Source organism: Sciurus carolinensis, chromosome 1, assembly GCF_902686445.1.
Source record: "Sciurus carolinensis chromosome 1, mSciCar1.2, whole genome shotgun sequence".
Lineage (NCBI taxonomy): Eukaryota > Metazoa > Chordata > Mammalia > Rodentia > Sciuridae > Sciurus > Sciurus carolinensis.
The window spans coordinates 145341727-145359711 of NC_062213.1; the positions used below are offsets into that span (position 1 = coordinate 145341727).

The following is a 17985-nucleotide window of genomic DNA, read 5'->3' on the forward strand; positions in this document are numbered from 1 at the left end:
TCAGCAACATTATTCTACTCAAATCTAGGTCAGCTCTGTTGATTAAACATGTTATAGGTTTAGGAACTGACCCTATAAAAACCCACATAAAATTTAACTGTATCATTACTTGTTATACCGCTTGTACTTTTTCAATAGAAGGATATATTTGTACGCAAATGCCAATCCAATGGGTGAACATTAAAGAGGTCATCATCAACAACAGACATTTATTGAGCGCCTATTGTGTGCAAGGCACTGTACTAGGTATGGGGCTACAAAGACATAGAAGAAACAGTCCCTGCCCTCAAGGAGCTTACAGTCTAGTCTAACAGGACACATACATATAAAGACAAAGGACAATCCAAGGTAGCATATAATAAATATTTGGGCACCAAGTAGAAACAAACAGGATTTCAGCCTTTTTTGCATTTGCATTTCAATACCCTGAGTAGGTGGGGGTGAGTGAGCTAGAATAGAGGGGTTACTCCTGTTCAGTTTTAAGCCTCATAGACACTCTGTCACCTTCTTCCATTCCAAAGCATCTTCTGGTACATGCTAAAACCTAGGCAATCTGTTCACTCCTCCGGCCCCACCCCCAGCCTTATTATGACAGTCCCCTTGAGGAGGCTTCTGAGTGGGTGACCCACTGTCCCAGTGTGTGCAGGACAGCCCTGGTTTTAGAACTGAAAGCCCGCCTTTTGGAACTCTCTTCCTCCCCGCCTCCCACCCTGGGCCAAACTGGAGGCTACTTCTGAAATATGCTGTCCTGTAGCCTGACCCACTCTTCCCACGTACTGTGGTCATTGCTCTGGCAGGACCTACCCCAAGTCTGTTTCCCAGACGGGGTTCTAGCTGAAAACATATAAGGAAGACCTTAACAGCCCCAAGACTGCTGGTTTGAGAGTACACAGAACACAGAAGAAAACCAGGAGAGAATAATGGCAGAGGGACAGAATGAGGCTCAAGAGAGAAGCCACGAGGAGGGAAGAAGAGATTGGGTCAGGCATGAAACACGCAGACAGAAGAAGAAGACCGGCCTTCTCTCAGTAGGTCTATTTACAACTCGAATCATCACTCTGGCAGAATCCAGAGTATATTTTTTAAACAAGATTGCTCTTACACAAGGGCAAATATTTGGGCAGCTACTAAATATGTACATATGCATTTAAAGAGCACTCTCTTAATTTCTACTTGTTGCTTCCACTTTGACCTCACATTCATTGAGCTTACAAATCAATAATTTTGATTTTTGAAGGGAATGTTTATTTCACAATGAGATTGTTCCCTCCATTCTAATGTAATTCAAACAGATCTGTGATGCAGTGAACTTGCAGAAAACAAAGGTAATCTGTGTTGAGAGGAGGTGATGTTTGGAATCTGATATAAAAATGTGGTAGTAACCTAAGGATTCTGAAAGGCTTCCCAAATTTCTCTTTTTGGTATAGTACTTTGTGTTTTGCTTTCAGCTAGTTTTTGGAAGAAAGGGTTGAACTCTGGAACCCTAGGACCTCGGAGTTCCTGAATTGCTCCGGTTTTATGTCTAGCCCTCCGGAGTGCATACCAGGGTTAGTGAAGCTCAGGGACTGAGTTGCCAAACACCCATTAACGGTAATGGAAATCACACAGCTAAGTCCCCACGCAGCACACTGAATATTTACCTCCTAATGTTCTTTTAATGTACGCTTTCTTGGGTGAATATTTACTGTAGAATATTAAATGTGAGATTCCTCTTTTTATGGGCCATTTGAAGTGATTGATTTTGTTTGTGAATTCCTGTTTCTTTGCCCATAATGGCTATCTATTGTAATGGCCTCTGCCAAATGTTCTTGCGTTGAAATAACAGAAGCCATGGATCGGCCAGCTGTGGCATTGTATTACTGTGGTCTTAAAAGCTAGGAGGATGCTGATGACACAGCTGGGGAGGGAAGAGAAAGGTATGTAGCATAACAAGTACGATGTAGGCTTCAAACAACTGAAACCACTGAGGTCTGTAAACTTGGTTCTGTAGTCGTCTTTTATATCAGAGTTTATGTTTAATGGTGTTGAATGGTGTTAAGTCTGACAGTTGTGAAATGATAGTGGCAAGACAAGAGTTCAATTGCCCACAACCGGGTCCATCAGCCCAATCCATCAGAATTCTAGGCATTTTCTTTAATGCTGCAATAAAACCACTACCCAAGGGGTAATTTCTTATACCTATTTATATCATATTTTAAACAAAGTATGCACTCACGTGTTCTAGCTACACGTAGATTTAAAACATTTCCCAGTGAAAATAGGACATTCAGAATTTGGTTGCTTTTCTCTCTTTGTAGTATTTCAGAGGGAGAAATTAACAAAAGAGATGAAACAAACTTGATTTTTTAAAAAAGAAAAACCTAAAACCCAAAGGTACACAGACATGTGAGGTACTATTAGATCAGGTAATATGGTTTTAGCCTGGCAACCATGCTCTTCCAAATTTTCATAAATATAGGAGTTGTTAGAGGAGCTGCTTACGTATGAGCAACACAATCTCTTCAAGTGATTGTAAATGGTGGCCATAAATCAATTGTATAAAATCATACACTTTTTATATATTCATAAAAGCATGGTGTGTTCAGAGTCTGTGCTGCCGAAGAGATTGTGTGCCAATAAAATTCATAGTCCCTTTAAAAACTATGGGAAATTTTAAAGAACGAATTCAGTATGCTTTGGACAGCCATTTCAATTTTTTACTTGCTTTTGACAGCTCAAGCCACACCACAGTAATACTAACTTGGTTTTTGCTGTGTGAACACTTGGACTGTGTTTGCATTTCAACAACTGTGCTCCATATAATTAATAGTATTAGCGGAATACTATTAATAGTAAGAGTGGAAGGGAATGGAATCTTATTACTAATTAGAAGAAGGAAAAGAAATGGTTATTTGAGAGACCTGCCTTAATTACAAGTCAAGTCTTCATTGGTAAAATGGTGTCAGTTGCCATACATAATGCTTGCTGGTGCCTTCAAATTTGGCGTTAGAGAAACTAATGCCACCTATGCAATTTATAAAGAAAACATTAGAATGCTAAAAGACTATTTTTTGAACAATATTACTTATTTAAGTGAAAATCTGTTATACTAATTGATCTTGGCTTTGAATGAATTGAATTCTTCATATTCCTTCAGACCAAGGAATACATATAGTAAATGTAATCTAAGAAGATGCCCGGTGAGAGTTGGGATGGTTCATGGGCTAATGAGTTGATGGGAGGGCGTCTCCTGTGTGGTCCTCTCTTCACAGGAGAGTAGACTTTGCACTTGTAGCCGGGGAACATCTCAGAAGTGTGTGTATGCATGTGTTGCTTCCAGAGAAGCAGGGGGTAGCCAGTGCTGACCCAGGAGGGAATTTGTTTTCAACTACAGAGGGAGATAACTCATACAGGAATATAAAATACCTCCTCAAATAAGGTTCCTGCTACAATTGAAGCCCATCATTCCAAGTGTAAAGTCTTCAGGTGTGTCAGTAAGAAGCTCATAGGGTTTCAGATTTGGAATAGAACCTAAGAATGCTTCTGGATCAGTGACATCATTCTGAAGAAAAGGAAACTAGGGCTTAAGAGAAGCTACTTATATCAACTGCCACTGAAGAAAAACCCTCTTTAAGTTTCTCTTGTTAGCATCTTTTTGTTTTAATAATAATTTTTGGTTATCAAATTTGTCCTTTTGGAACATTTCTGTACATTAGAAAATGTTATAGCTGTTCTTGCTATGAAAGAACAATTTTCCTGGAACCTAGGGGTTCAAAAAATGCAACACAACATTTTCAAGTCAAATACCAATCGCATGCTAACAATGAGCTTTGTGAACACAGTAACTCATCAACCCTATTCTAGGCCATTTCCAACCATCATTAAAGAGTTATGAGGAATAAATTACCACATAATTATAATCTATAAAAATACTGGCCTAGAGTACACTAAAAAACTCTCAATAAATAAATATTGGATATTTGCTTTATGAAAGTCAGTGGAGATGTGCTCTTCAGAAATCATGTCCATACTTTCAGGCTGCTTTTTACAAATCACACAAACAGAGTCTGACATATGACAAAGGTTATAGGTCAGGTGAGAATACAACTTGATAGAAAAATGTCTTTTGACATGGTACTTCTATAAAGGAATGCAACTAATGTTGTTGAGTTGCTCAGGTATCAGTTTCAAAGGCAATACTTAAAAAGATCCAAATGTTTTTAGCCACGGTGGCATCACTGAAATGAGTGTTCGGTTCCTAAGGTGACCCCTTTCAAAGGGACAGCATTCATTAGGATGTATTAATTCTGCAATTTGTTCTTACAAACCAGCCACACTGCCTTGTGGTCATCTGTCCATGGTACTTGAGTCAAAGTTACCAATTCTGTTCCCCTTTGCTGGCTGGTGGCTCAAGAAGTTCAGTGCCCTGTGTCTAACACAGTGGGTACCTGGCCTTATGGTCTGGCATGCTCACTCCTCATAACACAGGCTTATTCTCAGGATGATTTATAGCAGGTGATTCTGGTTCCCAGTCTGGTTGATAAAAGTGAATATTGAATGTCCGTGCCCAGTTCTTAAACACTCGTTTCTCTGTGATGAAGCGGTGATGACTGCCCTTCCGTCCCCGCTCATGGGAAAGGTACATTGTGCATTCATCAGGTCCAAAGGGCTCATAATAATGATAAGGTACTGAAGGGTGATTGGGATCCCTGTAGGAGGAAAATTAGACAATTGATTAGAGCAAAAAAAAAAATTTGCTGACTGATACAGGCAAGATGTTATCTTTAGTAAGCTGATAAGCACAGATCATGTTTTCTAGTCAAATATATTTTAGTAAATGGGTTTTCTGATGTTTAAGCAATAAGCAAGTGGAGAGGTTTCAGTTTGTGAAATAAAGGCAGGGGCCATCATTGTCAAACAAAGAGATTAAAAAATGCGTGACAGGATGTTCAGCTTCTGGGATTTAGGTATGATATATTCATAGTCACAATTACAGTTCTTGTTTCCATTCTTGGCCCCATATAGTTGATTCAGTACAAATAGCTATTGATATATTTATGAAACAAAAACAGACCTTTCCCTATATGTACTGCAACCTCCCAAACCCTCCAGATGCTTCTGGTTATAGTGAGATTATGGCCTGTAGGGTGTTTTATGATATGATTCCTCTCCAGAATCTTCTCCTAACCCATCCAGCCTTGCCCTCTCTGCTGCAGGCACACTGGGCTTCCTGATTGTTAACTCCACCAAATTTGTCCTCACTCAGGGTCTCTGCACTTGAGAATGGTCACCTGCCTGGAATACTGGCCCCCATAAGTTCCCTCCCTTTCACTACTGGGTATCGACTCAAGTGTATCCTCTTTGGAGGCCAGACCTGACCCCTCCTCCCTTCACTCCATCTCACTTTTATTTCCTTTTTAGTGTTAATCTCTCTTTGAAATTGCTGTTGTCATTTACTTGTTTCTTGTCTGCTCATTAGGAAAGGAATTTGTCTTATTCCCAGAACAGTGTCTTATAGGGAGGCAATAAATAATTTTTTAATTTCTGTTGTTGAAGGAACAATTAGCAGCTGAATCTGAAGCCTCCAAAGAAAGTTTCTCCTTCAAGTATGCAAGCTGATCCTAGATTGATCCTGTGGGAGAGAAAGGAGGAGAGCAAGCAAGATGCCACCTTCTTTGTCTTGTCCCTTTCAATGTCCCATATACTCAAGGATGAGGGTCTCTTGGTCTGTAAATTCCAAGTCCTTAATCCCTGATGGGTGACTTGACAGTTAGCATGGTTTTGCCTCTGTGTCCTTGTCTCAGCCTCAAACAAGAAACGCTGACTTATTTCAAGATGGTATGCATAGGATTAACACATGGGGAGGTTTGTGTCTCATTGTGGGTTTGCTATTTGCAGATTAGTCTCCATTTTCAACCAGTCCTCCTCACCTCTTCTGTCTCTTGAAGAGCAGATGATAAAATCAGTCAAAGTTTTCTAGCAGACAAACTTTTCTATCTTGAACTACACTTACCAACAGGCCTTGGCGAGAGACTAAGAGGAGAAAAGGCCCATGCTCCCAGCTTCTTGCCAATGGCCTTTCAGAGTCCCATGCCCTGGGGTCCCCCTCCAATCACTGGGCTCTGCACTAAAGGACAGGAGCTTGGTTTCCCAAAGATGCTCATCCTGCTAGCCACCTATTTGTTTTCTTCAGAGGAGATCAATACACAAATGGCTTTTAGAGTAGCAACTTTACTGGGGTCAGGGATCGAAGTCTTTTATCAAGAGAGGTGTCGAGTTTGTGGCTCTGACAACAATAAACCTTTGAGCAGCTTCTCCTCTTAGGTTAAAGTTCTTCCAGGAAGAAAGATTTATTTTTGTCATGCAGCATCTAAACATTGCTCATCCCGGCTCGGATGCTGTGTTGAATTAACACTTTGCATCTCTAGAATGCCTGAATTGGAAGTATAGTGAAACTCTGAATCCTTTCTTGTCTTATTTCAGATTTTACAGATTTATTTCCCCTGGACATTGGAATTCCTTTAAAATTTTAATAGAGGGTATTTTCAATATAGAAAATGCATACCAGGGAAAATTCAGATTGGAAGTGACCACATGAAGAAAAAGTGAACAAAAAAGAGGAGAAACTCATGAGTTAAGCCTCCACAGATTCACATGGCATAATTTCAGAAACCGTGCCCAAGTCATAGCCACAGTATACTTGGAGTTAAGCTTTTTCCATCTCAAATCGGGTTTTAAATCTGATTCATCTACTTTTTGGACATTTTATTGGCATCAATCTGACTAAAGAAACAATTAGGTTTCTAAAAATATCATGAGATTGATTTGGCACCTAGGAATAGAGGGTAATTGGAAACCAGCTAAAGGATGCTATGTGATCAATTTCCTTATTCAGGAAGACCATCTCTTTGAATGAAAACTTATCTGCCTCCACATTGATCACCTAAAGGGCGAATTAAATGCATGTATTTGGGAATCATGATTTCAGAGGTGTCCAAATGGGCCATTCATGTAAGTGAGAGCTGTTTCCACACTTGAACACTCTGTCCAAACAGCAGAAAAGTGCTTTTCAGGATTTGGGAAGGCAGATCTGCAGGAGGGAAGAAGCAGCTCTCCTGCCGTAAGAGATCTCCCGCCTTTTGGTTTAGAAAGCTCTTCCTAGCTTAGGGTCGTAATTACTGAGGTCTCTTCTCAAACCTGACTTTCTAAAGGCTAACGTAACTTTTTATTCCCTTACTGACCCCAGTGAAAAGAGTCATGAACATCAGCATAATTTCCAGGTTCAGAGGCTATTGTAAAAGGAAGGATTCTAGTGCCCCAGTTCTTGTTTGGGGAAGAGTGAAGCTGAATGAGTTGAGGTGGGGAGATAGTTACAGAGTCAGTTCTCTGAGTAGCTTACTCTTAACAGTCAATGTGGGCACAAGTCCTGCAGAACAATAAAAAGAAGGTTTTTTAAATTTGTTTGTTTGTTTTCCCCCCCTTTTTCTTTTTTAGAGGGAGCAGGTGGGGAGAGTGAAGGAACTAACATTTAGTGTACCTGGGGAGTTTTAAAGAAATACTCTTACCAGTTTACAGTTCTCATAGCTTCTGGATTAAAAGATTTGGAGAGATCCCAGACACAGGTATTTTTTGAAGTGCCTTAGGTTTGAGCATCAAAATAAATAATGACAGTATTGGATAATAAAATCCATAAAATGAAATAAATACCCATGAGTCTGTGATGATTATAATAAATAGCTGAATAAATAAATGGGATAAGCAATAGCATTTCATTGCAAATGAATTCCAAATAATAAATGTAGAAAGAATGAGGGAAGTATAGTTGAAGGCCTGGTATTGTGATACTACCTGCTTCGCTCTTCCTGCTAAAGACTGCTTTAGCTATTTTGGGCCTCTTATTCTTCCAAATGAATTTCATGATTGCTTGCTCTATTTCTATGAGGTGCATCATTGGTATTTTAATTGGAAATGCATTGAATTTGTATAGCGCTTTTGTTAGTATGACCATTTTGACAATATTAATTCTGCCTATCCAAGAACATGGGAGATCTTTCCATCTTCTAAGGTTTTCTTTCTTTAGTGTTCTGTAGTTCTCATTGTAGAGGTCTTTCACCTCTTTTGTTAGATTGATTCCCATGTATTGTTTTTTGAGGCTATTGTGAATGGGGTAGTTTCCTAATTTCTCTTTCAGAGGGTTCATCGCTTATGAATAAAAATGCATAAAACAGAGCAATAGTAACAAAAACAGCATGGTATTGGCACCAAAATAGACAGGTAGACCAATGGTACAGAATAGAGGACACAGAGACAAACTCACATGAATACAGTTATCTCATACTAGACAAAGGTGCCGAAAATGAACAATAGAGAAAAGATAGCCTCTTCAACAAATGGTGCTGGCAAAACTGGAAATCCATATGCAGCAAAATGAAACCAAATCCCTATCTCACCCTGCAGAAAACTCAACTCAAAATGGATCAAGGACCTAGGAATTAGATCAGAGACCCTGCTCCTAATAGAAGAAAAAGTAGGTCCAAATCTTCATTATGTCTAGGACCAGACTTCCATGACTCCCAAAGCACAAGAAATAAAAGCAGGAATCAATAATTGGGATAGATTCAAACTAAAAAGCTTTTTCTTAGCAAAGGAAACAACAATGTGCAGAGAAAGCCCACAGGGTGGGAGAAAATCTTTGCCACACACACACTTCAGATAGAGCACTAATCTTCAGAATCTATAAAGAACTCAAAAAACTTTACATGAAGAACACAAATAACCCAATCAATAAATGGGCTAAGGAAATGAGAAGACACTTCACAGAAGATCTACAAGCAATCAACAGATATATGAAAAAATGTTCAACATCTCTAGTAATAAGAGAAATGCAAATCAAAATTACCCTAAGATTCCTTCTCACCCCAATTATAATGTCTATTATCAAGAATACAAGCAACAATAGTTGTTGGCGAGTATGTGGGGAGAAAGGTACACTCATACATTGCTGGTAGGGTTGCAAATTGGTGTAGTCACTCTGGAAAGCAGTATGGAGATTCCTTAGGAAACTTGGAATGGAACTACCATTTGACCCACTATCCCACTCCTTGGCCTATACCCAAAGGAATTAAAATCAACATACCACAGTGATGCAGCTACATCAATGTTTATAGCAACTAAATTCACAATAACTAGATTGTGGAACCAATCTAGATATCCTTCAATAGATGAATGGATAAAGAAACTGTGGTATATATACACAATGGAATATTATTCAGCCATAAAGAAGAATAAAATTATGGCATTTGCAGGTAAATTGATGGAATTGGAGAATATCATACTATGTGAAATAAGCCAATCCCAAAAAACCAAAGGCCGAATGATTTCTCTGATAAGTGGATGATGATACATAATGGGGGCAGGGGTAAGGGAAGAATGGAAGAAGGATGGATTGTGTAGAGGGAAATGAGGGGTTGAGAGGGGTGGGGGGAAGGAAAGATAATAGAATGAGACAAACATCATTACCCTATATACATGTATGATTACACAAATGGTGCAACTCTACTTCATGTACAACCAGAGAAATGATAGTTGTACCCCATTTGTGTACAATGAATCAAAATTAAACAAAAAAGAAGTCTGGAAGGAAAAAAACACGATAAACTAAGAAATCGGGAGGGGAGAGAAAATGTAATAGAAGTGTACCAGTCAGTTATAGCCACAAAAATGCTGCATAAGAAAATCTCAATGGCATGCAACCATGGTCCATTCTCCATTCTAGAGTTCAGGCAGGAAGGGCAGTGGCTCAGGGAACACGTGGTTCTGGTGGTGGTAGCATGAGCATAAGAGCACAAACCCAACCCAGTTTCACATCCAGCCTCTGCGCAGACACCTGCTTTCACCAGACCCCACCACCCTCCTCACTCCACTGTAATTGCTTTGGCCTGGCTCTGCCCTCTGTGCAGAATGCTTTTCCTCAGGATATCCATTCTCATGGCTCACTACCTCAAGCTTCTGCTTCAGTGTCACTTGTCTTACCAACATACAGTCAGCAGCACACCACTGGCATTCCATTCCTCTCCATAGCAGTACTGGTCAATATGTAACACACATACACACACTTGTTTACTTGTTTATTGACTTCTTCACTAGAATGTAAGCTTTGTGAATTTAGGACTGTTTTATTCGATGCATGTCCCCTGCACCTTCAGGAGTAACCAGCATATAGTAGACCCTAATCAAGAACTTATTAACTGAATAAATGAGAAACTATTTCAGGTGGGGAAAGGGAATGGGAAGCAGAGATACTGGAGTGTGAATTAGAATAAAATATATTCAATGCTTGTATAATTATATCAAAATGGATTCTACTGTTATGTACAACTAAAGAACTAGTAAAAAAGAAACCATTTCATATATTAAAAAAAAAAGAATGAGGGAATAGAAAACCACCCTAAAACCCTAAAACAGTGCAACAATTATTATAGGCAAGATATATCAATGAATGGAACATTAGTGGGGAAAAGGAGAGGAAATAGGTTATTTGCATAGTCTTAAACTTATTTCCCCCAAGTTATTTACTAATGACCAAGGGGAAAATAGTAACTTTACAATGGGTAAACCCAGTAGACATCGCCTTAACCAAATGATCAAGGTTAACATGGCCAAAAAGAAGATATTGCTATCATGTACCTCCTCATAGGAGAGCTGTGAAGGACTTAGCACTTCAGTGGTATCCTTCCCAGGAATATATAACCACAACTTTATAATGGGGAAAATATCAGAAAAACCTACAGTGGGGAACATCGTACAAAATGCCTGACCAGTACTTTTCAAGGGTGTCAAGTTCATGAAAGAAAAATATTTGAGGAGACTAAAGAAAGAAGATAAGTAAATCCAAGGGAATCTTGGGCTAGATTTTGGAGGAGATAAATTATATTATCAGAGAAACTGGTAAAATTTCAAAAGAGGCTGCAGTTCAATTAAGCGTTGTACTGAGGTTGATTTCTTAGTTTTGAACATTGGACCATAGTTAGGAAAAATATCATTATTAGGGGAAGCTGGATAAAGGGTATGTGAACTCAACCTTTTGGTAATTCTAAATTATTTAAAACAAATGTTACTATATAAGTAATATATATCTTTTTTGGAGGGCGGGGAGTACCAGGGATTGAACTCAGGGGCACTCAACCACTGAGCCACATCCCTAACCTATTTTGTATTTCATTTAGAGACAGGATCTCACTGAGTTGCTTAGCACTTCACTTTTGCTGAGGCTGGCTTTGAACTCTCCATCCTCCTGCCTCAACCTTTGGAACCACTGGGAATAACATATACCTTAATGTGTGTGTGTGTGTGTGTGTGTGTGTGTGTGTGTGTATTTTTTTTAATTTAAAAAGAAGCTCCTCAGGAGGTTCTAATGTTAAAAAGCTCCTTAGGAGTTTCTAATATGCAAACAGGTTTGAGAAGACTGAATTTGTAGGTACCTGCCAAGCTTCAGTGTTTAAATAATGTGAATCCCTTTCCATCTGAGCACGTGGCACCCAGGTAGAGATCCTGTGTCTGGCTTCAGGCACAGCCTTACTCATGGACCATCAGCTGCAATACTGGAGCACTTCAACCCAGACCACAGTGCTCAGCACTCTACACATACTAACTTATGTAACACACACAATACCCTCCCCAAAAAGATATACTGTCATCATGCATATTTTACAGATGAGAAAATTCATGCCCAGAAAAACCAAAGAGATTTCAGAGTCCAGATTTAGACCCAAGCTGGTTGACCATGGACTCAGAGTGAGGTTCTATGTCTTGGAGAAGCTCCTGTCCCTAGGTGGGAGAGCTGTACTAAGGTCACAGGGTTTCTGTTGGGATCAGTGGCACATGACTGGGAGCTGGCTGCAGTATTCCAGAACCCCTGCTACCAAGGTGCCCCTTGTGGGGTGCTTGCTTTGTGCACGATGGTAAGCAGAAGCCTCAGGCTTGTTTATGATTCTGCTCACTACTGTTAATGGCAGCATGGGTTTGCAGTGCCCTGTTTTTAATCTTCCAAAGCAAGTTGTACAATTGGGAGGAAACCTCACAATATTAACAAGCAAGGGAGGATACTCAATTTGGGGTACAGATGAGATTTAGCATATGCTACCCCAAAATATTTGAAGAAGCAGCAGAAGCAGGAAAATCACTCCCATCTTCCTCTCACCCTTCCTCCCCAAAGTAGGTCTTAAAGGACCTTCCTCTAAAGTAGATTATAAAGCCTTTATTCAGAAGTACCCCCCCCCACACACACACACTCAGAGGAGAGGAATATCTTCATCCTCAAAGACTCAGAGATGCAGAGAGGAATCTGAGTTAGGACCTGCTAACTCCCACCCAATGTGTCCTCATTAGATCATACCCTTTTTGCCCTATCTATTTCTCCACTACTGTCCTCTTCTTCAAACTTAATATAAAAACATGCAGGTTCCTCCCTTTCATTGGGTCTTCATTTCTGAAGGCTCCCCACCCAAAACTTACATTAAATAAATGTGTATGCTTTCTATTGTTGTCAATTTGTCTTCTGTTACAGGAGTCTCAGTCAAGAACCATGTGATGAATGAGGAAAGGAAATGACTTTTTCTCATCTACCATCTCGGTTGCCCCTGCTCACTGGGTTTGGGGCTGCATTTGTCCCAAGGAAAGAATAATGTTTTTGTCATTTTCTAGAGTGTTCACTCTCTTTAAATACGTTCTATTTTTGATGTGGTGCATGGCATATAGTTGGTACTCAGAAGAGTACAGTTGAACTAATAGCTGTCAAGTGTCTAGGTTGCTCTTCAATTGGCTTGTCAGAAGCTGTTGGGGTCACCCTGTAGTATTCAAAAGAAAATGTATCTACATCCTTTCCTAAATAGGAATAGGAAAGAAGGTGCCATGAATCAGACATAACTCTCCTATGTTCATATATGAATATACCACCAGTGAAACTCCACATCATGTAAAACCACGAGAATGGGATCCTAATTAGAATGTTATGCTCCATGTATGTATAATATGTGAAAATACACTCTACTGTCATGTATACATAAAAAGAACAAATTACAAAAAACCATTAAAAATATCTGCTCTAAGTTCAGAAGACAAACCAGATCATACGTACTCTGCTGCCTTGATTTCTTGACTTTGGAACCTCTTTGGAAGGAAATTGGTTGCACATTTGCAAGTCTGTGTCAGTAATACCACGTGTCTGGAGCACGTAAAACAAAAAGAACCTGCAGCTGCTTATCCTTTCATGGGACAAAGAGCCAAGATGAGTCACCTGAACTCCACATTGGCCCCCGTAACTTAGGCTCTTTGGGTAGTGCCATAACATCTCAGAATGGATCAGGGAGACAGAGGAAGGTAATAAAAACACCCAGTGACTGGTAAGAGTTGGTCAAATCATGGCAAAGTTGGAGGAAACAATGAGCTTCCAGGAGGAAATACAACAATATGCTTTAATTCTACTTCATAAAACGAACCACATGGGTGGCACACCTGTCCACCGTAAGTGTCTGATTCTGCATGGTGGACTACCTCCAAGTAGGAACTTCCCCTGGTACTTATTGCTGGCAGCTTTATTAATGTTCGCTAGCTAATAATTCTAGCAGAATCAACTCTCTGGTATTCACGATACCTTTGAGATGTCCTTCACATTATGGATGAGATATTAATTTAGTTCCATGACAGTGATCACTCTGAATCATTACCCCGCTAATTAATACTCAAGAAATGATGGGTAACAGAGAGTTGTAAACTTGGTAATGTGCTAAGTATAACCAGAAATAAGACTATTAGGTAGAATTTAAATGCTTGGCCCATTATTATCGCAAATAATTTACAATGGAAAATGAGGTTAAAAATACTCATCATAACTTAGTTTAGAAAGCAATGATAACAGGTCTTTACAGTGCAATTTATAGTCCATTCAAGGAGAAAGGATCTGGCTTCCTTCGTAGATGTGGCATGATTTAAGTGTCTACTGTCCACAGAATAATATATTTTGATGCTGTCTCTGGTGCAACATGGCATTTATTTTCTCCAGCTTTCTGAACACTGATGAGCATGAAGTCTGGCAATGGGGGAAGGGTCGGGGCTGATACGTGAGTTCTCCTTTGAGGACACAATGCTGGCTCTGGCTGAGAATGAGACATTAGGGCCACCATTGACTTCTGGGTCTCCCTCAAAATCCAAATTTGCCATTTGCTAATTATACTTTTCAATTACCTGGCACTTTTTGTCTTGCAACAAAATATCCTCAAGGAAAGGTCTTTTTGTTTATCATTGAACCAGTTTGTACTGAACACATAATATGTGCCAGGCACAATGGCAAGTGCTACAGATACAAATGGGGACTGAATCATGAGCCTTCTTCTTAAGAAGCCAAGAAACAAATGAGGGCAGTGGACCAATCGGTCACTGAGGTAGGGCAGCATAGAGGTAGAAGGCCAGTGGGTCCCCAAGATCTGACTCACATGTCGAGGTGGGTTTGAGGAAGTGGGCTGCTCTATGTGCAACAGGGCAGTAGAGGGTTAAAAACTTGGGCCCCTGCGCCCAAGAGACCAGGATTCAAGTCCTCTGCCCCTTGGCCAGCCACTTCAGTCTTTGTGTAAAGTTGTGATACTAATGCTGTTCACCTTATCAGATTATTATAAGGCTCAATAGAATAACACATGTTCATGCTAGGCGCAGTGCTGGGGTGAGTCAACTGCACACAAAGTATCAGTCATTAATATTATTAGTAAAGAACCAATAGTAATCAGTCAGATTAAGAAAGTTAGGGGAGGGGCCTTCCCAGCTGGGAGTGTAGGGACAGGTGTCTGCAGGGTGATTTCCTCGACAAGATTTTCAGTGGGGTTCAAATGTATCTGTTAGTGGAGGAGACATGACTACAGGGGTTTGTAAAAGCTTGATTCTGAGGGGCTCATGTGTGCTGAGCTTGGAAGTACGGACTCTTGTTTTAAAAGCTTTGAGGGATGGGCTACTGAACAGTTTCAAGTGGCGAGGTCAGATTTGTGGTGTTATCTGGCTGCACAGTGATGTTTGCAGAGGAAAAAGACCAGGGATGGAGAGTAGCAGTCAGGAGGCTGTGGTGCTAAGCAAATCCAAGAAGGAAAGGTTTCTGGCCACTCAGATGACTTTTAGTCAGTGTTGGATTCTTGTAGGTCTTGAATATCACCTACCACCGTGGGCATTTACATATCACCACCTTCCCCAGTAGTTTTAAATACAAATATGAGGCTTACCCCAAAGCCTGTTTGGAATAATTTTAGGGGCTACTAGACATTTTCTTTCTAATGAGTGATCCTGAAAGTAATTCAGGCCGGTTGGAAAGAGAAGGCCACAGTTCCAGGAGAGCTGGATAGAAAATGGCAGCTTCAGGTTTGTAGGGGCAAATATCCTACCCACCCTTAACTTGGAGCTCACACATTGCTTAGCTGTTTGCTTCTCTGAGATACAATCTAGGCCACACTTCCTCTCCCACTGCATCCCCTCCCTCACACCATCCGTATGGCTGCTGATGTACCCTTTGAGTCACCCCCACCCCATGTTAGATGTCACAATGGGAGTGAGTTCAGTGCATTGACTTTCTATTCCTCAGCTTTCCTAGAAATAAAAAGGCGATGGTCAAACTCTCCTGCAAAGTGTGTGAGAGTTAGATTTAGACTGGAAAGTAGCACGATTGTTATCTTAGACCAGAGGTTGCCAAGTTGCCTGTTTGTCAAGGGCTCTTGTTGAAAAGAAATCCTATGCGAGAGCCCACGTGTACAAACAGATCCAAGTGGGTCTGCTCTGAGTGGGGTGGGATAGTCCAGTGCTCTGTCATCTTGACTCCTTGCCTCGGCAATGCAAGGGCTTCTCTGAGTTCAGTCTGAAAATCAGAGGTAGATGTTTTAATAAAGCGCAGGGGCTCAATGCACTGACAGAGAGACAGTGGACATTTTGTCACCTTGTGTTACCTTTCTGGGCCTCATGACTGAGTTGTGATCAAGTGAGAGTCAGGAAACTGAAGGCAGAGACCCTGTCTCATTCATCCACACTTATTTCCTAGAATCCAACCTGAGCAAGTTGAATCAATGAAAGTCTCTTTGGTTTATTCAGTTAACGATTTCATTTGAGAGTACGAATTGCATCTTAAGGTATGAAATAGTTAATTTACTGCTGGCTTTCCCTTTGTTTGCTAAGATCTGGCTCTTGTGACTGAGAGATAGGAAGCTTAGGAAGGCTGTTGAATGGCTCACTCAAGTAACCCATGCGATGTTGCAAGAGGAGACCACTTGAAACCCTTTCTCAGCAGTGAACAAAAGTGAGATCCATTTCACAAAGAAGGCCACCAGTGTCCCTCCATTTCCAGGAATCAGGCTCCCTCACCAACTGAGCACCAGGCATCATACTTTTGGGGTATCTTCCTAAGATGTGCCAATGGACAGTCACACAGGCTCACTGCTGAAACCCTTCCCCTGGTAACCTTCTGTGTGCTGAACATTCCCCAGGACTGTGCTAAACATCCCTCATTTGTTACCTAATGGAATTATCATGTAATCTCCCAAGGCCACTACTGTTCTCATAACCATTTTACAGATGCAAAAGCTAAGACTTCTGAGAGAGTCACTGAGTAACTTGCCCAAGATTTCTAGGGCTCAGTGTAGTTAAATAACTTTCTCAGTGTCACACAGCTTCTTACAGAGTTCCTTATTTTCATCCATACACAACACCTTTTCTATAGCATTCAGGAGAGAGCAGAGGACAGGGTCATTATTCACTTGATATTGACAAGGCATCTCCTGTATACTAGGTAGTAAATATCTACTATCTTGTCCACTAGAACTCTAAACACTGAATCAAGCATGCAAAACTCTGCCCACAAAAAGTTACATTCTGGTGGACCCAACCAGTTGAGGTCTGCCATATCAGGGGCAGGACTAACTTTCAAGTGTTTTTTTTTTTCATTCTCTTAGGCAGATACTGTTTGCAAAAGTCATTTATCTCGTTTGGCGAGGTTTGCGAAAGCTGTCTATTGCAAAAATAGTTTCATGGTATGTGGCTTGCCATGTCTGTTATTATTTCACTATAAGCAGAAAGATATTCATAAACTCTTAGGCTGTGAAGGCTGTGTCTTATTCTTGGAACTCTCCCTCCTAAATTCTTTGTATCTTTGGGTGCAACTCTAAAATAATGTTTGGGATAATATTAATTATTTTAAGTATCTTTCAGCATAATATTAATATGTTAGCAATATTCGTGGTATTAAATGATATTTCCTAAGCACTGTATGGGGCATTGCACCAAATACTATACATCCACTATCTCATTTTATCCTCACTGTGACCTGCTTGTTTTTATCATCATTTTCTTATCCCAATTTTACAAATAAGAAAAACAAAACTCAAGGTCACATAGGGGCTGCTGTATGGTAATTCAACCAACATGGCCTGGAAATGAAGAAGAAAGGATCTCCCGAATCCGTCTGTGCCACTCCTGGCCTTCCCTTTCACCCTTGCCTAACAGGCACAATGATGATTGACAGCAGGGTGCTCTCTCCAGCCCTTCGCTTCCAGGTGATGCCCAACACTTCTCCATGTTCTCTGACAGGACCCCAAGCATAGGGATCCTTTTGCAGAGTCCTTGCTGAAAGTATCTCATGCAGACAACTGCCGAACCTTTCCAATAGCAGCTGAGGAATAGAAACCCAGAGCCAGTGGCAGCATATGGTGCACTGATATTATCTTAATTTCCTTGTAAGTATCATTCCATGAATCGTTTCCATCCTACTGTACGTGAAGTTGTGATGAACTGAGTAAGGGAAATGTCAGGTTAACTTGACTTTCATTTGTTTTCCATAATAAATGGAATATTTCCTTGAACACTCTAAGGCATTAACATTTCAACTTATTCATGCTTTTTCTTTCCAGCACCCTGATGGCGATATTACATAATTATATCTGCCGTATAACCATTAACTTTGACGACTCTTTGCGTGTCTGTAGTGCT

General features: G+C 40.4%; 1 protein-coding gene across 1 annotated transcript in view; it reads right to left on the reverse strand.

The window, feature by feature from the left end:
* Positions 1-201: 201 nt before the first annotated feature.
* The window catches only part of St6galnac5 (ST6 N-acetylgalactosaminide alpha-2,6-sialyltransferase 5), a 167251-nt gene continuing 149467 nt past the window's right edge, over positions 202-17985 (reverse strand). Inside the window, exon 5 of the mRNA XM_047538833.1 lies at positions 202-4688. Within this exon, the coding sequence (XP_047394789.1) occupies positions 4457-4688 (232 nt within the window). The 3' untranslated portion in view covers positions 202-4456. The remainder of the gene's footprint in view (positions 4689-17985) is intronic.